Source organism: Fundulus heteroclitus, chromosome 5, assembly GCF_011125445.2.
Source record: "Fundulus heteroclitus isolate FHET01 chromosome 5, MU-UCD_Fhet_4.1, whole genome shotgun sequence".
NCBI lineage: Eukaryota > Metazoa > Chordata > Actinopteri > Cyprinodontiformes > Fundulidae > Fundulus > Fundulus heteroclitus.
Window position 1 is genome coordinate 7611446 of NC_046365.1, and position 26246 is coordinate 7637691.

At 40.8% G+C, this 26246-nt stretch overlaps 1 protein-coding gene across 8 annotated transcripts in view; it reads left to right on the forward strand.

Annotated features, from left to right (window-relative positions):
- The window catches only part of sept9b (septin 9b), a 113412-nt gene extending 87395 nt beyond the window's left edge, over positions 1 to 26017 (forward strand). For 3 of the 8 annotated variants that reach the window (XM_036136793.1, XM_036136794.1, XM_036136792.1), the window contains exons 3-11: positions 7344 to 7529; positions 14505 to 14636; positions 14822 to 14903; positions 16502 to 16639; positions 20020 to 20137; positions 22198 to 22293; positions 22434 to 22530; positions 24373 to 24424; positions 25461 to 26017. In XM_036136793.1, the coding sequence (XP_035992686.1) occupies positions 7344 to 7529; positions 14505 to 14636; positions 14822 to 14903; positions 16502 to 16639; positions 20020 to 20137; positions 22198 to 22293; positions 22434 to 22530; positions 24373 to 24424; positions 25461 to 25677 (1118 nt within the window). In that variant the 3' untranslated portion in view covers positions 25678 to 26017. Of the gene's footprint in view, positions 1 to 6809; positions 6876 to 7343; positions 7530 to 14504; positions 14637 to 14821; positions 14904 to 16501; positions 16640 to 20019; positions 20138 to 22197; positions 22294 to 22433; positions 22531 to 24372; positions 24425 to 25460 lie in introns of those variants that run through there. The other 5 variants (XM_036136796.1, XM_036136795.1, XM_036136798.1 and 2 more) reach the window with 3 other exon arrangements.
- The last annotated feature ends 229 nt before the right edge of the window (positions 26018 to 26246 follow it).

Here is a 26246-nt window from a genome sequence, read left to right on the forward strand (position 1 = left end):
TTCAGTTTGGCTTCATATAAACATGGAAAAAGACAAAAAATTTAAAGGACAAGTAAAATACTATATAAATATTTTAAATATGTATGAAAAAGTCATAAGTAACATTTCACAATAAACCCAGAGTTCATGATGCACATTAAAAGAAATTAATCTGGCTGAAGATCAGGAAAAATAATTTAACTTTTAAAAAAGATCTAGGAAATGTGGTTTGGCCTCTCGCAGTCTGGAGTCTGGTTCACCAGATGATTTAATCTGTCCCAGTAATTATTCAAAGTGTGCGGTCTTAAATCTAGATTTAGATACAAACCTGGGGTAAATCTACATTTTGTAAAAATTCAGATCACCACATTGCATCTGTGTTTGTCAGAAGGTGACTAAATTTGCCAATACTCTACTCACAGGAGGTCAAACCTGAGCTGACTGTAATTATCCTCACATTTTACTGGTGCACATTCTTGCCATGCGTATGGACCAGATGGAACCTGCTGTGACATCTGGTGGGATGGGTTGCAACATGGTGTCCATGATGTCTTCACCTAGGCAACCAAGCAGAGCTATTCTTTTCTCCAACAAATGAATGCTGTTATAAAATAACTCTTGCTCTAACCAAGTACAGTGCCACCCTCCTTGGCTTTTTAAATATTTCGTTAAATTCCAACCTGTCATTTACATGTTTTTTAGTCTCATTTTATCTGATGGATCTACGCTAAATAGTCTAACTTGACATATGATGAGATAGGGAAAAAAAACAAAGAAAATTGTCCTCCTCTAACAAGATCTGGTGCAACCAATTACTTTCAAAAGTTGCATAACTAACGACATGAAGTCCACCTTTGTGCAATCTAAGTGGTAGATGATCTTTCAGCATAAACACACATTTTCTGAAAGGCCCCAGAGGCTGCTGCACCACTAAGGCAACGCACCGTGAAGACCAGGGAGCTCTTCAGACAAGTCGGGGACAACGTTGTCGAGTAGTACAAGTCAGGATGGAGGGTTCTCAAAAGATATTCCCTTGAGCACCATCTAATGGTACCACAACAAACCTGCCGCCCACCAGAACTCACAGACTGAGCCAGGATGGCATTAATGAGAGAGGCAGTGCAGAGAGCAAAGGTAACCCTGAAGGAGTTGCAGAGATTAGAATATCTGTCCATTGGACCACAGTAAGCCATACACTCCATAGAGCTGGGCCTTAAGGAAGAGTGGCTAGTAAAGATATTCTACTTGTCTTGTTAAAAATAAGAAGGTATGTGGGAAAGTCCCCAAATGTACTCTGGTCAGATGGGAGTAAAGATGAACTTTTTTGACACCAAGGGAAAAATGTGTGGCGCAAACCCAACACATCCTATCACCCCCAGAACACCATCCTCAGAAGTGAAGCATGGAGGAAACCGGGGACTGGGAAACTGGTCTGAGTCGAGGGAAAGATGGATGCCACTAAATAGAGAGATATTTTTGAGCAGAACCTGTCAGTCTGCCTGTGATCTGAGACTGGGACGGGGGTTCACCTTCAGGCGGGACAATGACCCGAAGCAGACTGCTAAAGCGACGCTTGGGTCGTTTAATAGGAAACATGTTAGTGTTCTGGTACGGCCTAGTCAAAGGCCGTTGTCCACAAAGTCCACTATGAACAGTTATGCAAGCTGAATTTTTATATGCATGTTCTGTCAATGAAATGGTGCAAATTCTCAAAAAAATCTTTTAATTCCAGGTTGTGAGGCTACAAAACATAAAAAATCCCAAGAGTGGTTAATACTTGTGAAAGGCGCTGTGCTTTGATTGCCAGTACTTACCAAAGTTTTTATTTTTTGTTACCTTTTGGTAATGTATCACAGAACTACTGAAAAACAATGAATGTAAGTTACAATCTAATAACCAAAAGAGTTTTTTACTGCAGAAACGGGTATTATTGTATAGTTAAGAACAATGTAGTTGCAGCAATGGTAAAAATTTGGGTAAAACATAACTAGTGATGCATGATGTCACATTCAGTGGGCAGATGATTGTGATTTCTACCTATCACAAAATACTAAAAGTATTAGCAACTGGATTTGGATTTAATTTGTCCCCTTGGGGAATTTTTTTTGTCACAGCACCTATCTATACGCATTTCAGACAACGTCGACCACAGACAAGAACAGAAAACACAATGCCAGCCAGAGTTAAGGCAGCAGGTTACCACATCTTTCAATTCCTTACTACTGCCTCCAAATTTGTTTGACCATAGGGGGAAAATGTTTCAAGAACCACTAAACATTACTTCAGTAAACCTGTTGCTCTAGGTGCCTCTTCAAGCAGGAATTAAGCTGAATGCCGTGTTCAGCTGCTGACTTCTATAAGCCGTTTTGCTGCGGATGTAAAGTTTGTGGTTTTTCTGCCGTGAGGTCCTCAGTGACAAACAGGAAACCAAGATAAAGCACACAGCAGGAACTCCTTTTTATGAAGCATGAAGATGTGTCGTGAAATGTTTTCGTGCAGCTCTGTAAGCAAACTTCGCCATCCGTAATATGAGCGATTTAAAACCTGAAAGCCCAGCTCATGACTGCCAACATTTAAAAATAAACGGCCAGAGTCTGGACTAATCTCTTTGATGGGATTTATCCATTCATGCGAAGAAAAATCTTGAACTCATCCCATTCATTCATCAAACAAAGCACTAAAACCAGCTAATCCCTAAATTTTTCCTTTTGTGTTTTGTGAGGTGAAAAAAAATAGTATCAAATTCTTAGTGTTGTTATTGTCTGTCATTGATCTGTATTTATATGTAGCATTTGTAATAATCATATAATGATTAATGCAGCTGTAATGTTGCCAATCATATTTATTATTTGGATTTTCATACATAGACCTAAGCAAAAATATGAAACATTGCACATAATATGAAGCGTTTTTTAGAATGTTTTCGCCTTTTGTGTAGCTGGCCCTCAGCTGGTTGGCAGGCATGCCGCTCATAGCTTTCCCCATGTGTGGTTTTAAAACATCCATCCATCACAGGGTCTACAGATTCAGGCGGGAACCCCAAACACCCTGCTCCTCAGTGATAGTCTCCAGGTCATTATACTGGATGCCAAAGCGTCCCTAGCCTAGAAGATCCCTCATCAGGTTCTGGTCCAGACTGGGGATTTCCTACCAGTGGGATCCACCTGGAAAACTCAATTCAATTCAATTTTATTTATATAGCGCCAATTCATGAAACATGTCATCTCAAGGCACTTTCCAAAGTCAAAAAACATGAAATTATGAACAACACACCAAGAGAACTTTAACAGAGGCAGCTACTGACCACTGGCCTGGTGGGTGTAAGCCACCTTTTAAAACAGCGTATAATTAATATAAGTGATGGTTGAAGGCCCTTTTGCTTAAACCACATGACTGTAACCGAATGTATTTCTTTGTCAGCAAGGAAAATTGTAGATGCTGTCTTTCAGCCAGTTTACCAGCAATGCACAGCAACAAGATGAGGAGAGACGTTTTGGGTCATCGCTGCTTTCTCTAAGGCATCTTATCCATAGGAATTTGTACTACATCACATAAAGTTACTATAACTATAAAAAATATAATTTTTTGGCATAACTGGCCCATGCCTACTAGTTACAGTTATTAAGGTATTTGCCGTGGTAATCAAGCAATGGCTCCTTTTCCACTAGTACCTACTCAGCACAGCTTTATTCTGCTTTCCTTTTGATACTTTTAAGCTATGGTTAATTAGATTTAACTGACGCTGCAAGCCTATCATGATCTGTAGGTTTGTTACGGTTGTCTGAGAAGTCGAATTTAATGGGAACTGTAGTTTTCATTGGCCTACATCAATACCATAACGTTGTAACGCTGATTTGATGAAGGAACCTCTTACACAAACATTCAATATAAAGTATGTTTTTAAAGGTAGGTTGACACGAAAGGTTGCCATTCCTTGGAAAAGTTATAGCATCTGAAAGCAATAGTTGCCCGCCGCACAAGGGGAAGTGAATTTTGAATCAGAAGAGCAGCTGTCACCACGCCTGTGCTTTTGTTTTGCCTCTGCTAAAGTATGTCTGTTATTCGGAGCCCAGACAGCAGCCTGGCTAGAGACCCGTAGTAAGTCATTAGAGCTAATATGCATCATTCATCGTTCAAGACGCTTCCAATGCCTTTCCAGTTCAATCCGAGGCAGTGGATGTGCAGGGTTAGCCAATGATGCCTCGTGACACTGCATGGAAACATTTACAAGCTGAAGATGAACTGATCCAAATACCTTAGGAGTATTGTATGAAATCCAAGACGTGCCTTGGGTTCCTTAAGGACAGCACTGCTGCTCTAAATCAACCTGTGCACACTGTAACGCAGCGCTAACAAAAGGTTAGCGTTACATTATAGATTACAGTCTTCCAGGCATGTCATGTTTGCTTTTTTTAAATTGAATTAATGTCCTACAAGGGAAATTGCATCTTGAGAAGGCGGAAAGAAATCTTCTACAGCGATTAGTTACAGACTGAGCGAGGCTCTCAAGTTGTAGGTGAGCAATGTATGGTATCAAACTGCATCTCCTCAGCCAACCATTAGACTGTCAAACCAATGAAATTTAGGAGTTAAAGAAATTTAGAAGGACTTAAAGAGACTTCTGAAGGTGTGGCACTCTTCTTTATACTCTAAACACTAGTTTTGCTGTGAGTCTTGGAAGAGATGAAGAAGCGTTTCAAAGGTACTCATTTGAAATCCATGTCGATGTCTGATGTAGACGAGTCTATGATCACAGGACATGTGTAGATTTATGCTGTTTGATGAGGAGACAGTTGAACATAGTCTTTAGAAATCTATTATTAGTCCCCAGTAAGAAAAGCCCTAAAAAACACCCCCAGTGCTACAAGGGGCTGCATCAAGTGGCCGTTATGAACGCTCCTCAGGAACACTGCTTGGGCAATGCCTTGCAAAATTTAACCTACCACTCAAACCTTTTCACTTTTAGTCAGCTTAGGCCCGAAACATCAGGGCAGTGTATTTGGGTTTAATTTGAAGGACAGACAGAAAAGTGTGCATATTTGTAAAGATACAGAAAGATTATGCATGAGTTTTAGATATTACTTTTTTTAAATGTCATTCTGTTAGGTGTGGCATGTATTTTGGGCTCTACTGGCTCTACGGACACCTATAAATAAAGTCTATACCGAGAAACAGAGCAGACGTGCGAGGGATGAAGGTGTGGATAAGTTTAAAGCAGGGTTAAGTTATAAAACAATATCCAGTGTTTTGAACATCTCAGAGAGCTACGTTCAGTGCATTATCTGAAAATGGAAAGAGTACGGTACAAACTCATCAAACGCCTACCAAGACATGGTCACCTAAACTGACAGGTAGTCAACATACCCATGATAACTTTGGAGGAGCTATCCACAACTCGGGTGAAACAATCTATTGACTATAAAGCTGTTAGCTTTGAACTCTACAAATCTAGCCTCAGTGGACGAGTGGCGAGAAGAAATGTTGAGTGAACATTGAAAGTTTGCCACAAGCCATGTGGAGAACACAGCAAACCCGTGAAGCAGGTATTTGGCTTTTTTGCTTAAAGGAGCAATAAGTAATAATGACACCTAGTGTTTCAAATCGGAACAACACTTACACAACAGCCTGCCACTGACAACAGCCTATGTCCTATCCTCAACGGTCCGTTGCTGCTGTGAAACCAAACTGAATTTTACTCACACAGGATAGGTGTACGGTGGTGTATTCTCTTCTATTTCTAGTCCGCTTCTCTTACTGGCTTCCATGCCGAGATAAAATACCAAATGCTGCGCTCTGTTTTGGGAACCCTGGGAGCTCTCATATGATTGGCTGAGGAACCAGGAAGTAAACACGGGCTACACACTGCACTGAAGTAGTTCCGCACCAAACCTCTAATTTTGAAAGGAGGAAAACTTGACTAAGACATTGTTGATGGAGAGGACCAAGTGTTTAAAGGGAATGTTACTTCCATCCCGGGTGACAATGAGAATGATTTAGGTTGAATTTAAAGTAAATGTCCTACTTATTGCTCTTTTAAATGCAGCCATACTGTATATGTGGAGGGAGGCTAACACAGCATGTCACTCCATGAAATGTAGCTGTGGCAGCATTAGCCTGTGGTGGTACTTGTCTTTAGAAAGGACAGAGAAACCAGCGAGAGTGGTTTGGGAAAATAAATGTAGCTAAAAACTGCGCAGATAAGAAAGAGTGTTAGAGGCAATGGTGAATTTGAGACTGGGATGAGAGTTAATCTTCCAGCAGTACAACAACCCCAAAAAAGCAACCAGAGCCTTAATAGAATTTATGGCTCTGAATTTGCTTTACACTAAAGAGTCATGATGTGTTGAATGGTTTAGACCAAAGAGTCGTCATGTTTTGGATTTGCGCAGCACAGACCTAAAGCTAGCTCAGAATCTGTGACGAGAGATCATTTTGCTGTAGGAAGGTGCTTCTCTTCCAAACTCACTTAAACTGAGCTGTTTTGAAAAGATATACAAATACATTCCACAATAGATCTAGAAGTAAAGCTTGTAGTTGTCCACTACAACTCTTCAAACTAAATCTTACCCTATAGGATTTTGTGAACCACTAGAAGTGAAGGTAGTCACATGTAAACTGACTATAATCTGAATGTAAGCCCCGATTCAGCTTTGGGTATGTGTCTGTGGTTTGTCATGCCTGTGACTTCTAACCTCAGACAGACACTACCAAAACTTTCTGTTAGAGCACAGGAAACTGATGTCTCCTCCTCCAGCGCGAGGAGAGTGAATTGACTTTTGCAAGCACGCACTAGCACACTTTGGCAGAGCTGCAGCAGGTTTTAGTTTGCTTGTTGCAGCGTTGCCTTGGCAGACTGTTTTTTCGTTTTCTAACAAGCAGTCCTCCCCCGAACTGAGGTAAGCTCTGATTTGCAGTAGCAACTTCGTGTACAAATCACGTTTTATCTGGTTTGTCTTGGCGGTTTATAATCATGCAAAACATGGCTTGAGTTTTTCACTTGAATTCACATTTCTGTATCTATTGGTTTAAAAATATGTATGGCTTACTGTTGCATTGCAGCTAAGTGAAAAGGATGGTGTCATGATTTTGATGTAGTTTGAAGTTCAATTGAAGTTATCACTTTAATAACTAATAATATGGAAATATGAGCTTAAGTGTGGTACCCTGTTTCACACAGGAAATCAAGTGCTTAGAAGAGTATCTTCAAACACCTTCGCCCTTGCAGTTGCTGTTAACTTCAGTTTCACTTGTATCTACAGCCGGAACAGTTTCCTTTGGGTTTTATTACTGCCCGTTTTAAGCTAATTGATTAAATATTGTGCTCAGTGAAAAAGATCCTCTGTTTCTTTTTGCCTTTACCTCAGGGTCAGAGGTCAGCCTGAGCCACAGCAACATGTCTGAGTCTGCCAAGCCCCACCATCCCAGCCCCCAAGGCAAGGGGGAGAAGAGCCATGGAGGGGACTTCAGCTACGTGGGTATCGATGCCATCCTGGAGCAGATGAGGAGGAAGGCCATGAAGCAAGGCTTTGAGCTCAACCTCATGGTTGTGGGTAAGATTAAGATGAAATTATTTGATATGAACTTGTAAACATGAACCTCGCAGAGAAGAGATGCACAAAGAAATTGTATGGGACTCAAAGTTAGACATTTTCAGCATCAGCAGGGGGATTAAGATAAAGTCAGAGGAAGGAAATGGAAACCATTCAAAACGAAACTGTATACTTTTTATTTATTTATTTATTTATTTATTTTTTTTTTTTTACAAAATGTGAAGACATGTCAGCAGTTTATTTAGGCTTTGAGACAACGAGAGAGAGCAAAGCTTTCAGAAGATAACAGTAAGATTGAACGCCTTACAGCCAAACTGCTCTGTGTGATTTTGACACACTTGAGAGAACAAGTGTGTTTGTTGGAAATCATTCTATTTAAAGTTGGTCTGGTTAATTTACTTATGTCAGTAAGTTAATAACTTGTGAAATGACTTTTTTCAGCTGCAGATATTGCAAAAAAATCAACTATTAATTTCAACTATCGTCACAAGTAGTGATCCATCATTTTAAAAGATTGTCTTAACAAATGTAAACAGTGGTGCAATATTGCAGCGAAATATAGAGCAAACAGCCACTAAATGTAGTAAAAGTTGCCAATTGCTGTTATGGTCTTTTGGATAGTAACAATGTCAGTTTAACAAGCTAATATTAAGTGATAAATTAGCCTTGCTATAGGCATAATTACCTCGACTGCACTTTCTTGACACTCCTATCTGTCCATTGCACTTTGAAAAAAGTGCTATTTTCATGACACTAATGGGAGGTCCCTTTAGCTTCTATAGCATGACTTTCCAAACAGCTCACACTTCCACGTTAGCAGCAAAATGAGATTGACGAAGGCTGAGCGATGTGCAGCTCCAATCCAAACATAAATTATAGGAACAGTCAGTTCTTATGGAAAATGTTGTCTTTTTAAAACTGTCTATGCCTATTCACCACGGTATACACATGGAGACTGCTGATTTGGTTATCCTTGCGGCGGCAACCGGGTTAATTGATAATATAAAATTCTAAAAATAATCTTAAATGTAAACTTCATAAAAAAAAATGTCTTTATTTTGAAATACTAACGTTGTGTTGTAGCAACTTTTCTTTAATTCAGCCTGACGTCACAAAGCTAATCTTATATTCTGGTTCTTAAAAATGAGTCAGAATTCACTAAAATTGCTAAAAGCAAGTCAAACCTTTGCAAAACCCAGAGATCAGAAGTCAGACTCAAAGTTTTGACGGGGCGTCTCTTTGATACGACGCTAAATGTAACAAATATTGGTGCTTTTGTTCAGTTTAGCTAATAATGTAATTACTGACTGAACTAGGCTCTACTAGATCTAGATTTTATAAAATTTTATTGTGTCTGCATCTCGGCATTACAGGAAACGGATCTAAAATTATGTTTGTGTTTCGAAAGTTTTTATTTTTTTAATTGTTTTTTTATTGAGCTGGCCAGTGTGGCACCTTCCTCCTGATGATATCTTTGTTTGCCTATTTCTGGTGTTAGAAACAAACAAAGCAGTTTGAGTTGATAAGAGGAAGCTGTCGCACTGAGAATGGCATAATGACGGCGATTAGGCTGACAAGTAGAAGAGCTGGCATCTGTTGCTGCTCTTCTACTGGCTATGACGGCGAGCAACACATTATGAATCGGGCTGCTCCATCAAGCCTGTGTTTACTTCCGTTCACGTTAATTCTCAGCAACAGACCTCTGCCTGTGAACATAGGCAAAGAACACTCTGGCTGCTTCTATCAGTCCAAATTGTTTGTCTTTAATCTGGGTACCTACAGGTTCTGTTGTCGGTGACAATAGAAGAGCTGTGTCCAGAATTTTACCTCAGGAACATCATGTAATAATGGTTTTTATAGCATTTTGAACTAAAAGCATTTTCATACTCCTTACCTATACAATACCTCGTAAAATTACCTCATGGTCCTAATGCTGTTTGTTTAGTTACATTCTTTACAAACCTTGAAGGCCTTCACAGTGCAACCATGTTTCTCACTGAGATTAAAGTATAAAACTAATTTGACGTCCTTTAAAGACACATTCTTTTTGCTGGACTTTATTTCAGGGTGTCAGAGTAAAGGGTACTGAATACCAGAGGTGGGTAGAGTAGCCAAGAATAGAGTAGCACTACTTTAACATATTTTTATTCAAGGAAAAGTAAAAAGTAATCAGCCAAGTAGTTACTTAAAGGTAAAAAAGTAGAAGGCTACTCGAGTACTAAGTAACTAATCATAACAGCTGATGATTTGATATCTAAAAATGATGTAATCGGACTGGCAAAAATATAAGGTTATGAGCAAATTCTGGCATTCTATAGTAAAAAAATACAAAAATAACAAATTCAGACAGAAGAAACTTTTCTAAACCACTTCTTAATAACACTAAACTTGAAAGCAATACTTACAGCAGTTAATGTATATACAGTATGTTGGAACTGTGCAAAGTACTTCCAATGACAATATCTACTGTTTATGTTCATTTGACCTCCAAATGGCTCAATGAGCTCAGCAGGTAGAAAATAACATTAAAATAGCAAAGCTTGTGTACAAATAAGAAGTTACTCTGTGGGTAGAGCAGCCAGAAATGTTACTCAAGTAAGAGTAGTGATACTTGAGTAATAATGACTCAGCTAAAAGTACAGTGCAGTAAAGCTACTCCTAAAAGTAAATTTTACTCAAAAGCTACTCAAGTAATGTAACTAGTCACTAACCACCTCTGCTGAATACAGAGGCATGCTGCAGTTTTTCTGTTATTTCATTTGAAAGGTGCTGACAACCACGTAGCATTGTGCTTCCATTTCACCGTTAGGCGCTGAGTCATGCTGGTCCATCAGATCAAATCTTGACAAAATGAATCAGAGCTGTGGCTGGAAAGCAACAGAACGTGTCATGGATACTTTTGCTGGGCGCTGGGCGCTGTGCCTAGCCCAGTAACATTAGCTGTATTAAGACAATGGGCAATATGATGGGTTTTCTCTATGGTGGTATGCCTATCTGCATAATATTAAGTTGATAAACCTTTTGACCCACTCAGTTATGAGGCCCTAATTTTAACATTAATGGCCCTCTCTGGTATCTTCTAACAAGTCGTCATCATTTCCTGGAGGTCCTCTAAGGATAAAACCGATCAGGCACACTCAATAAACCCTAGGTTGGACTAAAGCCTGGAGAAATTGATTTTTTTTTTTTTTTTTAAATAGCACCTGAAACTCACTGTCTTTCTCAAACTGACTTTTGACTTTTGTGGCAGACAGTGTGGTAAAACACATGATGGTGCTAAAAACGGCAGTAACAAAACCTTGCCTGCAAGCGGAGCTCTCGCGGCATTTGTTCGTTCCAAAACACTTGAGAACCCGCTCTAGTCTCAACCGTTAGACCCAAAACGGGTCGGGCTAATCAGTAGTAGTATTAAGGTTTAAGGTGGAACATACAGCTGTGACAAAAGCAAGAAGTGCCGAGCCCACAGCCAAACCAACATAAACATGGCAGCGCAGGAGGACGCACGCGTAGCTGATGCTATCACATCTGTTTTGTCAGAATCCACGTCATGAGCGTCACTTTTCAAATCAGCTCGCCTTTACCAGTGTAACTTTTTGTGGTTTCTCATTGCCGCCTGCTGCTTGAGAAATCTTTGATTTCATACCATAACTGGCTGAAATCAACCTTTGATAGGCAGGCACTAGATACAGCTTCACCCAATCAGCTTGGAAAGTTCTGCTGATAATGCGCAGAACGGGACCCACTGTCCTGCATAAATGGGTGATTAGCAGGTCTTTGCAGCCCTTCTCAGCTGCTGAGGAGGTCATGCAATCGTTTGATTCAGATGTGGTGGAGCAGAGATGCATCTAAAACATGCAGGGCATAGAATGAGTGCCTTGGCAACATCACAATGAAGTTTAGTTTATGTTTTGTGTTTGTTGACATTGACATTGACAGTTTCTGTAGAATGCAATTAGCTTGATGTGAAAGGCCCGGAGGGGAGCAGTTTGTGCTTACATGTTGGTGCAACATCAGCTCAGCTTCCAAAAGGAATCTCCTTGCATGACAAAGAAGGATCTAAAACATAAACTGAGTTTTTCAAGGGAAAAGCATTGATGCTGAGGAATAAAGAGAGCCTGTGATGCAGTAAAGACAACCAGAACTCTCTAGGGCCATTTATAATACTTCTGATCTGATCAAAAATGATGCTGTTTTTATTATTTTTACTGACCCCACACAAAAACTTTAGTTGGTGACATGAAAGTAATTAATTTAAACAACACTTTTGACAGATTTCAGCTCCCCGTGTGTGTTACTTGCAAACTGCACAACCCCGTAAACAGCTCACATGTATGGACTTGCAGCCCACCGACACCTCAAGGAAAATTGAAACCCGTGTAGTGAAATAAAATATTGAGTAACTGCTGAAAATATGTTTCACACAGCACTCAGTGGTGGAAAAAGAACGGTGTATAACTTGTGATTTCACGTTAAATTCTTATAGAGTGAGCAGTAACTGTCTCAGATTCCTCGGACCATTTATTGGCAAACACTTGTGTTCGTCGTTGGAGTCCAGGTTCTAGCGGACGGACTGGTACTGACTTGCAATTTGTGATTCGTCCGTGAAATTCTGGGAACAATTACTCATTTCCTTTGCTTCGTTACGTGCAGATGCTTGGTATGGTGTAAATCCCGCTCTGTTAATCGCTGATTTCCAGGTCCCAGTGTTAAAGGTCGCATGAAGAATGCACAGATAATAGATGACAGAAACAAAAGTTTTTGAGAATCTAAAGGAGTCGTTAAAGGTTAGAACAGCTGTGCAGACCCCCCTGCAGTCTCCTGGCATTCAGACAAAGCGTTTTCATAATGCCTCCCCTTCAGCTGGCTGACCTCAGCTAAAATGCTCAAGTGCGCGTCTGTGACAGAGACGACGAAAATGTGAACATGTGCTGGAGGATGAATTCACTGAGTGGCCAGAATGTGAAGTTGGTGTAAAAGAGCAAGTGTCTCCCTGGGTGGAACAGAAGACCTACAAGCTTGGCAAAGCGCCACGTGACGGTTGACTCCCACAGGGCCTGATGACAGAGAGCAGGAAATAGGGAGATGAAGCGCAGAGTTTGTGTAAAAGTTAATGTCAAACAAAGATGAAGTAAATTCCTAACGTATGATTTTGCACCACATAAAAAAAAACGGTATATTTATTATATTCTCTCAGTGCTTAGCACAGTGGCAGTTTTCAATAGAGGCAATATGGCTCATCACCCAGGACACAAATCTGCCATGGAGCAGCAGGGGCAGCCCAAAAAGGCTCAAGTCACACCATTAATGGGGTTTGTGTTGCACAGAGTAAACATTTTGTGAATATATGGTTGGGCACATGGGATTAAGTTGTCACGCAGTGTTTAATGTTAAATTAATGCTATACATTTATTGCATGAATGTTCCTATCAAAGTTTAAGCTTAAAAAAAAACAACAACAAAAAAACGTCATTAGTATTTTTGGCCAAAGCAATGAGAGCCACGGTGGAGGGTCTAAAAAGCCAAATGTTGTTCTGGAGCCACAGTTTGCAGGCCACTATGCTACTTAAGCACACTATTGGATTGGTTAAAGACACTCTAATGTCTCAGCAGAACACCAAGACTTAGATTTAGTAGCTTCTAAAAATGTATATAAAAGTCAGACCATGTAGTCAGGTTCAGTCTTCAGTAAACTTATATTACTTGTCAAACAGGCAAACAGGCTTGTGCTAGGCTAATGTTAGGCTAATGTTAGCATTTTTTGCTGTTTTTTGATATGACTTGTTGGGAGTTTGGTCGGTGATATATTTCAGTGCTGTTCAAAATAAATTGTCTGTCGACAAAACTTGTATAAAAAGGCTTTTTAAGATGTTCGTAAGCTTCTTACTTTCTGTTGTACGTTATAAATCTTAAAGACTGTTTCGGCTGCCTGCTGTACAAATCTTATACTGAACCAAAGGCCCCGATGTAATCTTTGCTTTCACCATGGATGTCATTCAAATGGGTAAAAAAATACAGTAAGATTAGATTGTTATAAAAAAAAAAATCCAGTTTCAAAGATAAAGAAAATAAGGAGTTGAGTTTTGTGAGGAGAATTGATATTGATTATTTAAAAAAACTTGAATTGGCACATCGACCCAAAACCTGGGATGGGATCTAGACATCCCAAGTTCAAGGACGTTGTTTGGAAGTATTTTGGATCTCTGCTGCTCATCAATTATGCTTGCTCTGTTCCTATGGTAACAATATTTACATTTATTTCACAAGTGCAAACCTTATTTTGAAAAGGACTTTTAACGCCTGTATCATTGTCTGTGATGTTGAAATAAGGTTTTGCTCTCCTTTTTATTTGTTGTTTTATAATCATAAAAGATCCTTAAGCGTAAATGTCTAACCACAATAATAATATAAATATATTAACTAATATACTAATATAATGCATATATATATGTTGATTATGTTAACAAAAAACTGAACTGTTTTAAAGTGCCTCTCTTTTTCCTTTCAACATGTGGATTTTCTGTAGAGTTTACACTGTATCACAAAGACAGCCATGATCAGCACACATCACTGTAGATGCTACTCAGTGGGAGCCGTCCCTTGCTAGCTGAAACTTCTTGTGTGTGTGTGTGGTCTGTTGAATACATCTGTCCTCCAAGCCCCCACAGGTTGCTCATCTGACCCTGCAGTTTCCTGCTTTGCTCATCCTCCCAAATACACACACACACACACACACACACACACACACACACACACACACACACACACACACACACACACACACACACACACACACACACACACACACAATCCCTCCTAAGTCAGGTCTAATGTCATGTCCATATGGTGTTGCCTCCTTTTGCTTAAATAAACAGAAAGCTTAATTTAAGGTAATGCATTTAAATCTCTGTCAAGGAGAAACAAAAATGATCATGACTTGTGTGTATGTGTGATTTTTTTACTCATTTATTTTTTTAGGGCAAAGCGGACTGGGGAAGTCCACCTTGATGAACACACTGTTCAAATCCAAGGTGAGCCGTAATAAATCGGTGCAGTCCAACCCGGAGGAGAGGATCCCCAAGACGGTCGAGATTAAATCCATCAGTCACGGTTGGCCTATATTCAAGTTTAACAGCCCACATCATTTACACTGCGCACACATGGTGCTATTACTTATGCTGTGTGTGTGTGTGTGTGTGTGTGTGTGTGTGTGTGTGTGTGTGTGTGTCCCAGTATGAATTATTGTGTTTTCACCAAAGTAATTGTTCATTAACAAGGAAATTCTTTTCCGTTAGATATTGAGGAGAAAGGAGTGAGGATGAAGCTGACAGTCATTGACACGCCTGGTTTTGGAGATCAAATCAACAATGAAAACTGGTGAGTGAAGTCGGCTGCCTCCGTGACTGTGTACGGTTACTCATCGCTGCATGTCAGGTCTAAGATGGTCCATTAAAATTAAACTTCTCAGACATCCATCCATCACGTGATCCAGACACCCAGGATACATAAAAATATTGTTTCTTATGAATGGAGAACTTCTTTCTTTTCCTTTATTAAACACAATATTACACATAATAGTTAAAAAGGAGGGAAATATGGTTGGTTTGCCAGCAGACGTTCTACAAAAAAACTGTTCAACAACATAAAGACAACACAATCTTTTCATTTTTGTCTTTATGACTTTAATAGTTTTATACAGTTGACTATAAAGACACATTCTGAATAATCAGATTCACATCCAGTCAGTGAAATGTGGAATATTAGTGATTTCTTGAAAATAAATAGTGATCTTTTGAGTGCATAAATGAGTATTCAATGCATAGATTAGTCTTTGTACAATTTGTACAAATCTGTACTCAGGCCAATAGACAGCAATGTTTTATGTCAGGTGACCTTTCTTTGGGGACATATGGTTCAATTACTTGCAACAAAAATGTATATCTCTTAAGTTTTTTTCAACATCCTGCAACCTCAAACCTCAGATTATTTAATTGCAGACCGACAAAGTAATGACTGAGCCACTCTGCTACATAAATATGTTTAATCTCAGCCATCCGGTTGTAGCTCTTAGAGGTGGTCTTCTTCTAGAAGATGAAGCTCTGCCTCAGTCTCAAGCCTGTTTCCGCTTTGCCCTGTGTTTATCTTTATTGATCTCTTCATTAACGCGGACCCGTACTTTTATACTACCAGTCAAAGGTTTGGACTCACCTTTGTCAGTCAATGGCTTTTCCTTATTTGTATGACTTTCTACATTGCAGACACATAGTGAATATATCAAAACTGTGACTCAAAAGTATGTAGAATTATGTATCAAACACAAAATAGTGAAATAACTCAAAACATTGTGTATATTTTAGCTTTTTCTAAATACCCCTCTTTGTATTTGACTACTGCTTTGGTCACTCTTGGCCTTCCCTCTCAGAGCTTCATGAGGATAGTCCCCTGAAATGTTTTTCCAACTGTCTTTAAGGAGTTCCCAGAGATGGTGATAAAAATAAGTCTGAACTTTTTACTGTTGATGTAAATTGACATGCTGGAAGGAGCAGTTCTCTGAGATGTTCAGAAGTTTGGGGATTGCTTTAAAACCCAACCTTTGCTTCAAACTCCTCCACAATTTCCTCCCTGACCTGTCTGCTGGGCTCATCGGTCTTCGTGATGCGGTTTGTTCACTAATGTTCTCCAACAAACCTCTGAGGCCTTCACAGACCACCTTGATCTATACTGAGAGTTAATTGCACACAGGTGGACTATATTTACTTGTTACTAAACCATTTATTTTGTTCCTTCCATTTTACAAAACCTTTTGTTGTCGGTCTATCCCTTGAATCTCAATAACTTTTATGGAAGTTTTTGATTGCAACATTCTGAAATGTTCAAAAGGTTCGAATAGCTTTGCAAAGCATGGTATGAAAAACATCATTTGCCGTGTTTCATTCTTGTCAACTAAACGGTTCGTTTTTAAACTCCCATTTCAGCTGGCAGCCCATTATGAAGTTCATCAATGACCAGTACGAAGCCTACCTGCAGGAGGAAATCAACATCAACAGGAAGAAAAGGATCCCAGACTCCAGGGTGCACTGCTGCATATACTTCATACCTCCCACAGGCCACTGGTGAGATGCCCACATGATTCAGGCCTCTCTGGAATCTCCTCTGACCGCCTGTGTGTCCACAGACCTGTCAGTTTTTTACGTTTCATCCTCCACTCTTATGATTTCATGGGGAAATAATTCCTCCCTGAGTAGTTTTTTTTCTCTATGTTAACAAGTCCCCTTTGACCGTCGCTGTGTTTAAAAGTCTCTGATTAAAAGGAAAGATGCTAAACCAAGTGGTTTACAAATCATGTGCAGATGCCGCTTAACTAGACCGCGGTCTGAGAAAAGCTCTTTCCATCGTCCGTGGCAGCAGAATTAAAAGCCAAAATCCCAACGTATTGTTGCGCACTAACCTCTTCGCTCCCTGACTATATGTCGGGAGCCGTCCAGTGCCGCTTCCCCTTGTGCGCTAAGAGCTCCACAGTCGTCCACTTACAAAGCAGACTCTTTGTGCAGCTGTGGGGACGACATGTATGTATGCTTGACAGAACCCCTCAACAGTACGTCCTGATGCCACAGCTGCTGCTTCACAGGCTGTGTGTGTTTGGTAAGAGGGGATTAGGTGGTGGACTCATCTGGACCACGGTCATGCCAGCACATGTATTATGTGTGTGTCCTAAGAGTCCTCATTCACTGGTCATGGTGACTATAGATTGCATTCCAGTTTATTATGACAATATGGAACTATATTCTCTTTAGCTAAGAGCTTTTATTTTTTTATTATTTTTTTTTCGCAAAAATGGTTTCAATTGAAAAGTTTTGGTGAAGATATCCAACAAAAATCTCCCAACCCAGAAGAAATAAAAATAAAAAAGATTATGTAAACACACAAGTCAGAAGTTTACTTATCATAAGCAGGATTTTTATTTTAATTCTGATGTTTCAGCTGCTTCTTCCCCAGATGGCAATGATAATACAAAAAGTGACTTTAAAAAAAAAAAAAGTGACTTTAAAGTAGCAATAGGTAAAATTTCACCGCTGGGTGGGCTGCTAAGCACTTTCTGTAGACCATAACAAGATGTGTGGCAAGCCACGTCCCTCTCTTTACCACCAAAATCTACGCACCAGACCAGTTATGCGTTTCAATCTTACATTTTTGTCAAAAAAGAATGCCCTGAATGTATGCGAGGATCACGGTGGGCAGCTCACAACCTCTAAATAATGCTAACCGCGTTAGCTGGGCTACCGGCTCCTCGCCTCACAACAGTAACGCCTGTGACTGGGTAGAATAATAATAATAATTTTTAAAAATGACATAATAAAATTCAACATGTGCAACAAATTGTGGCTTTTAAAATTCTAAGAATTTTTATGTTGTATCATCATTCCACCATGGAAAAAGAACAGGACAAAAGCCTCAAATTAGGAAATTTATGCACACAATGTGCATAAAAAGATTTTTTTGAAATACTTATAAATACAAAGACATTACTTGTTTTTTATATATACAATTTGATAAAAATTTCCCATTTTTATGTAGGACTTTGACAAGTTTACGTTTGCCTTTTTTTTCTAAGCCCTCCCAGATGTTGAGCTGGATGTGACGTTATGATGCTGTGTTGAAGGCATACAACAAATGCGTGTTGTTTCAATCTGCAGAAACATTGAGAAATGGGGCAAAAGAAAAGGGGAAATATAGAGCAGGAAATAAGTTTAGTTCCTGTTGAGCGGGAGTTGAATACGGACGATTTATGTAACTGATGAAATAGCTGTGCAGCAGGTTCTAAACTGAAGATTTGGAAAAACGATGTTTGGAAAAGTCCTTAGATCTGAATCATTTCAGTAGTGAACCTGATCCCTGTCTTACATTTACATATCATGGCATCAGTATATCAAGCACAGGGCAGCACGCCGTGCGGCCGATCCATTAAAAATGCATGTCTTAAATTGCAGACACAGACACGGTCCAAGAGATTCTGGGAGGTTTTGAAAAACGGGAAAATAAACTAAAATTAGCTTTTTTAAAAGCCCTTCCCCTTAAAATTAGCAGTGTGCTCAGTGCGTTACGTTTCTTCAGATTTGCCATTTGTCGACTTACAGATAGGTTGTTTGCTGCAAAATTTCATTTAAAGGTTTCAGATGAAAGATAGGCGGTCAACGAAGCAGAAATACAACAGGCTGGCATCAGAAACTATTTTCAGTAAAGGCCTCTCAATGCCCGCCTCCGAGCAGCGCAGCTTTTACCTCAATTCCTGCGTTAGCGCTCTGATTCCTGTCATCTCACAACTGCGTTCTGATCAGTTACCGTAAAGGAGCTGAGGTTCACTTTCAGGTTGTTTTCTCTCCACTTCATTTGATCACTGAGCTTTTATCAGCTTGTCTACCGCTTCTTTTATCTCTGTAGCCATAGGATTATTACATGCACACAAGAGTACGCGTGTAAATATGTTCCTGCCTGCACATGTGCATTGTTTCTTACATTACTTTCCCATGCATATGCTAACGAACACGTGTGCACTTGAACAGATACGTTAATGCTCAGTCAGGCTGATTATCCAGCAGAGTTGGGCTTGTACATTTGTGTTTTTCTACTCATTTTCACCTGTCATTATACAATATTTGGATAAAAAAAAGCCCTGAATGGAACATGTTATTTCTCACCACCTACATCCTCCTATCCTCCTCTTTAGCTTTAGATGTTTCATCCGTTTGTCTTCCTTTTTGTATCTCTCTATCCGCGGGGCTTTTGATGCTCTGCGTCACTCATCCCTCTTTAACTTTGTGCTGCTCTGTTTCTCTCCTCTGCTCTCCACGCTTTGTGGAACACATGCTCACCAGCGTCTCGTCCTGTCTCCGGGCTGATATGCCCGTCGCTCTGTGTGGAGAACGACTCGGGCCTGCCCTACAATCCGCCCCTGGGAGCCTGAGCCAGGCTGGCTCGGCTCGGCCGAGGCTAATTGAAGGGCAGGGCGGCCTGCGTGAAGGCAGCCTGTGTGAGGGATCAGCTGCAGGCAAGACTGAGCTGAAATAAAAATAATTATAAAACCCTGGATAATCCAACGAGCCCAAGAGCATGACATGCCCTATTGAAAGTGCCTTGCCAAAGGATGTAGAGTTCTTAAAGCTTTTCACCTTTAGTCAATTCGCAATCTCAAACTTCACTGTTTTGTAATAGGATTTTATGTAGTAGACCAACACAAAGCTGTTCATAGGTCAACGCTGAATATTCAGCCCCCTTTACTCTGATAGTCCTGACAGCCCTGGGTTCCCCTTCCAGCTGGAAGAACAGATTGTTTTAGGAAAGACGATCACTGCCCCCTTGTGGTCCCTTCGTTTCATTACATCAAATTCCTTCAAAATGAATGGTTTCACTGGCGGCAGCAGCTGAACAGTTTTGCTTTGTACCGCAGAAGGAAACGGGGAATTGTTTGCATTCATGTCTCTCTCTGATCCTGCAGTCTCAGACCTCTGGATGTGGAGTTCATGCGGCGTCTCAGCAAAGTGGTCAACATCGTCCCCGTCATCGCCAAGGCCGACACGCTCACCCTGGAGGAGAGGGAAAGCTTCAAACAGACGGTGAGAAGGGTTTGAAATTCCCCCATGGATGTGGTTACTCCTTCATGCCGTTTCACCCCAGTGTAACGTGCTTAAATACAGATAGAGCGCAACATCTAGTGGGCAGATTTATGCCCTAAACACAACAGTACACACCAAGGACCGATCAGTCACTGTATACAGCATCTTGTAACTAGGAATCCATTTGAAGGCCTTTTACACTTCTTTACTGGGGGTTTCAATAAATTTGTTTGCACTTGTCATTCTCATCAGGCGTACAGCGGGACTTCTCTCTTTGATAGCCTCGCAGCTCTCACTCTCTCATCTTGGCCCTCCAATTGAACTCAAATTCTTATTTCAAACAACTTGAGTCAGATATGCTTTGATCTTATAATCTCTGCTTCTGCGAGCTTTTGTTGGAGAAGCATTTTTGTGCAGGAAGCACCCCGTCATTCACCTGCTATCTTTTTCTCGTCATCTTTCCTTTCTTTGACAATGCAGGCTTCTTATTATAGAGAGGTGGCCCCAGCACAGCAGGCACTTCGGCCCCCATTTATCCCCCCCGATGGCAGTAGGTCAGTCCTGTGGGCCCAACTCATGTGGGAGGCCCGCATCCTGATAGACGTCAAAGCCGGACGGTTTTGCTTGGCTGCAGAGGCTCATTTTGACCCTGAAGATTAGTAACTAAGAGCCTTTAATGCCAAACTCCTTTTCCCCCCTCAGTTTTTTCTTTTTGCAAGCCATCATGAAATAGGACTACATATGTTCTCTAAATCAACCCTTCCACCTATATGTGTGCTGAATGTCTGAACTCTTAAAACCAAAAGCAGACATGGCTTCATTTGTCTGATTACACTCTACAATTTAGCAGGAAGATACTTCCAAAGAATAAAAAAATGCCTTGTTTTATCATAGATAGAATACCTCCTTTTTCTGTTTTCATGTCTGAACTTCAGCTATGATGAAGACATGAGGGAAAATGTGGCCCTTTCATCAACAACGTACATCTCTCAATTCTGAGATTTGATCTATCAGGATTTAATACATTTAACCTGATCATTACCAATATCTAAAATAATTTCAATCTAAAGTTGTCCAGGAGTTTTGGTGCTTTGCTGCAGACAATTTAAGCATAATAATTTTAGTTTGAGAGAGAAATAAATAAATAAAATCAAAGGGCTACGTCTCTGACTCTGCAGGTTTCAGTTGGTATGTGGGACATTAAAGTTAATTTCAAAACATTTAGAAAAGGCTGAACAAGTGTGTGTCATTTGAACAGTTTCCTGCAGAAACCTTCTTTCCCAATATAATGTAGCAGCATGGTTTGAAGTCGACCATGAACTCCTGTACACTAAAGTGACTCTGAAGTCAAATGTTTAGGCCATCTGCCTGAAAGCTGAAGCCTGGTCCAAACGAGCTCAGCGTCAGGAAAGTGACCCCAAACAAAGCAGCAGATTTACCACAGAATGTCGGAAAAGAATCAGGATACTGCAACGGACGGGTCTAAGTCCAGAAGTGCTGTGGTGGGACCTTTTGAGAGCTGTGCAGAAAGGAATGTCTGCAAACCTCAATGAACCGAAGCAATGTTGTGAAGGAGAATGGACCCGGACTCCTCCACGCATGGACTTTCCATTTCAGCTTCTTCTTTGCTGGATGAATAACGGCGGTTGGGAAATCTGATATGTGTTGTGGTATAGTTTAGGTCAGATTTGAATCCTTTCGGAACAGACTAAGACCAATTAATGTTTTTTTTTTTTTTTTTTTTTTTTACATCATTTCCCAACAGTGAAAAGGGATGTAATTTCCTTCTATAATGACTGTAGATGTTGCTATAAAGTGCGCCAACATCTCCTGGTTTGTACACGTGGGTCACATTTGCCTATCTGCCACCCATGTGTGTGCTCTCTTTCAGAGAAGTTCATGGATATCTTTCCTGTGTGTGAAAAGAGCTCATCTGTGGTTGAAATCTCAGCTAGCTAATATTTAATAGCAGATGTAATCAGTCTCCGACATATGTCGTGAAGGTGTTGCAAATCTAACTTGGTCTTTTTTCTTCTTACCGCGCCTGGCTGATGTGCCAGATCAGGGAAGAACTGCGAGCCAATGGGATCGATGTCTACCCGCAGAAGGAGTTTGACGAAGACTCAGAGGACAGGATGATCAACGACAAAATCAGGGTGAGTTTGCATTCAGATGAGTGAAGCCTGTCTAGAGAGTAGCCCCTCATTGCTTCATGATGAATGGGAGGTTCTCTGGTTGGCTGTCTAAAGTCCTTAAAAAAAAAAATGTAATCAGAGTTTGTTCTGGCATCAATCAGGAGATGATCCCCTTCGCTGTGGTGGGCAGTGACCAGGAGTACCAGGTGAACGGGAAGAGGCTTCTGGGAAGGAAAACAAAATGGGGCACCATAGAAGGTAATACGCGTGAAAGCTTGTATGCGGCTGTGGCTCTGGGTCAGGATGGGCATGCTAACGCTGTCGGTTTAATCTGCCTTTTAGGAAAACATGTTTTACCTGACACCGCCGGGCAATCAGACCCACCATGCCTAAAGCTGTCGGGGCGTAACAAAATCAAACTGACAGAAAAATGTTAGAGGAAGAATTAACTTTTTTTTTTTTTTTTTGTCTGAGTAGGCCAGTTTACCCCACTTATACCTGGGGTCGCCACTTCCCACATGACCCCAGCTATTTTACTATAATAAATAACACAGCCCTCTCTAAGATGCTGAAGCAGCTCTGCAAAAAAAAACAACATAGTTCAATCATTTTAAACGTGTGGAAAATAACATGTTATAGTTCTGACAGGAGGCAGCATGGTCTAGGTATTTGTTGAACAGATGCCAGAGATCTGTTTATAAAAATATACGGGGGAAGATGGGAGAGACTTCCCTTGATTTTATTTTTCTCCTTTTAAGATGATGCGAACAAAAGGGAGTTACGCTAGCGCGCCTGTGATTTGGTATGTGGTTATTATCTTTTGTCCAACAGTGTCAAAGGAGTTGGTTGCGAGTGTGTCCTGCGCTGACATTTGTCCACTTATTTTTTTTTTTTTTAAAAAGCCCTTTTCTTGTGTTTTGGAGGAAGTTTGCCCAATTTCTGTAATGTTTCTTAATGACTTTGTTCCCAGAAACATAGTGTCTGATTATCAGCCATCAGTGCTGTTCACAAAAACCCAAAAAGAAAAGAATAGCTCTCAGATGCTGGCCTGAGACGTGTAAAATTATAAGTACCCTTTGCTTTGTAAAATAGGCACTGAAACAGAGCAGATAGCTGCACAAAAAAGACCAAACTAAACCTGTGGTACAACGTCAGAGGATGGGCTGTGTCCCTGACAGAATGACTTCAGCCTAGGTAAATGATGCTTGGGTTAATTGGCTCTTCTATGAATAATAATGAAAAATCGTGCTAATTATTTTCACTGTAGTGTATATGAACTGTAACTTAAGTCTTATAAAATGGATCCCCTGTTAAAAAAAGGGAAAAAAATCATAATAGACTATTCCATTCAGTTCAGTTTAATTATATAGCCCCAATCCACAACACCTTTAAAGTCAGTTATATTAAACCACACAGCATTTTTGACAACTTAATTAAATTTTAGGATCTCTTAACACTTCAAGGAGGCTGTAAAGTGAGGCAGATGAAGCACAAGCAGAAAGTTGAGAGGTGGAGGGAGAGTTGAAGCTGCCGGACACTTCAGCGAGATCCGATAAGCGAAGCTCAGGATAAGACATCAGTAGTCGGGTATTAATATATCATTCAAAAGGGGGGGGGAAACTGTTTATTTTATTGAAGTTTAGATGTGGAAGATTAAAGCAGAGCCAGTGCAGCGCAGATTGCAGCCGTCCAGCTCGATTAGCCGAGCACATTCCCCCTGATGCCTGTAATCAGCGCTCTCAGGCCGAGCCGTTCCTCCCTTCTCCTCCTTTGAAAGCAAATTTAATTTCCTGCTCTGTATTTCAAAGCCTTCCATAAACGGTGTCCTCCTTTTTTTTTTTTTTTATTTCATTTTCCACCTCTGACACAATCTCTAATTCAAACATGTGTTAGCCCTACCGGAGGCACTAGTGACTTGTCATTGAGAGTTTGCTCAAACGCCTCATTTTAAAGTTCTCCAGTGTGGAGGAGAGCCGGGAATTCTGTTGCCTGTCAGCTGGGGGACCGACACTGCCATCTTGTGGTGTTTTGAGTTTTTTTTTTCAAGCTTGACAATTGTTTTTATTCACAATTGACAATTGTTTTTATTTCTATTTGCAGTTGAGAACATTGCACACTGCGAGTTCGCCTACCTGCGAGATCTGCTCATCAGGTGGGAATCCATCTCAGCTATGCATGTGTTCATGACTAGAGGATGTTTTACATCCATTACATCAACTTGAGTTCTCCTGGCCGGTCAGAAACATACTATGTAGCCGGGCTAAATTAATTGTAAGCTCTGCCAAATCGATAAAGGTTCACTTCCCAACCAAAGTCAATCAAAATTAGATTTATTTTTCCCCCCAATGGCTTTTAGTGCTAGTATCGTGCTACATCTCAGGGTTTGTTCATGATTCTGTTATCTTGAGTTGCTGCCCTGTGCACTCATGATCAACATTCAGTGATAATAAATGCCATTAATTCTGGGCTTTTAATGATGCATTACAGTTGTTCCTTTCCCAGGTGGGAGAATGATGCAACAATCAACTCAAACACATTTTTAGTTACAAATTTGTGCATAAAAATTCGTCTTTGATTTTATTTCATTGAATCCTCACAGACAAAATTCACAGTTCATCAAAACGTACAGGCTCAAATGTATGCATACACTGTGACTGTGGTATAGTTCCCTCTGAAAATTGCACCTGGACCACATGCTTTCTTTTTCCAAGAAAAGCTAGTAGCGTAAGGCATAGCTCATACATTTTCGATAAGGTTGAGCTCGGGTCCGTTTCAGAAGCCTAAGGTCGGCCTGCAACGACTCCTATAACAAACATCCATCCAGAATTATGCCATGACTGTACTAATGGCTACAAATAGTGTAGTTTTTCTGCAACTTAATCCAAAACTTCACAGGAGCTGTTTGTATATATTTGAGCCTATATGTATAGTTTTGACCCTGCAGGGATTTGAGAAAAAAAATCCCAATAAATACAAACTTGCATTAATTATTCCTTTAAAGTACCTTTATTAAAAGTGTTGCTGTTCTACTAGCTGATGAACAGAAATGAACAGTTCAAAGGTATTAAAGCCCAAAATGCCCTCCATACCAACGATGAGTTTGTAAAAACGCCAGAACTGTAGCTGGAGAACAGAAGAAAAGAAAGCTGGCACCTCCCCTTACTAACATCGTGTCTACCTGTCCGCAGGACTCACATGCAGAACATCAAGGACATCACAGGGAGCATCCACTACGAGACGTATCGCGTCCGTCGGCTAAACGAATCCAACGGCCACGTCATCGCTCAGCCGCCCGAGCACACGGCCGTCCAGCCCAAGGCCAACGGTCAGCCGGAGGAGCAGCTGGACGCCCCGCAGAGCAACGGGGTGGCCGCTCCGCACGAAGCCCTGTCCCACGAGATGTAGAGGTCCACCGCCGCGGCGCTCCATGACATCAGGCACAAAACACACACACTCAGACTAGCTCTGTTTACATGAACGAGGCCAAATCTATTCAGAACAGACATGCACACGGATGGGTTCTTATCACACCCGTGGGCCAGATACGTAAAATAGTTCTTAAGTTTCTCTTGCATTTCTCCTTCTCTTGCTTTCGTTCCTCTGTCGTCACCGTTCTGAGAGTCAATCCTTGCTGCGACGCACAGCAAGTTGCTCGATCACAAACCGTCCAAACTAGTTGTATCGGCGTTTCAGTCCTGAGCTTTGGATCCATGGGGCAGCTGGGTAGGGGGGGTTGGTTGTTCAGGGTGCAGATGACCTCAGCTAAATCCTGACAGGAAGCCATCAGAGAGGCTGAAACGGCGTCGTTTTTAATACGAAGTACAACGCGGGGCGGTTCTGGCCGCGCTCCGAACTAGAGATATTTCCGTGCCCCTTGGCTGGTCTGTTTTTGTGCTGTGGTGTCTGGTAACGTACGGTGACTGAGGTTAGTTAGGACTAGCTTAGGTTAGGTTCACGTTGTCGTGGGTGAAGAC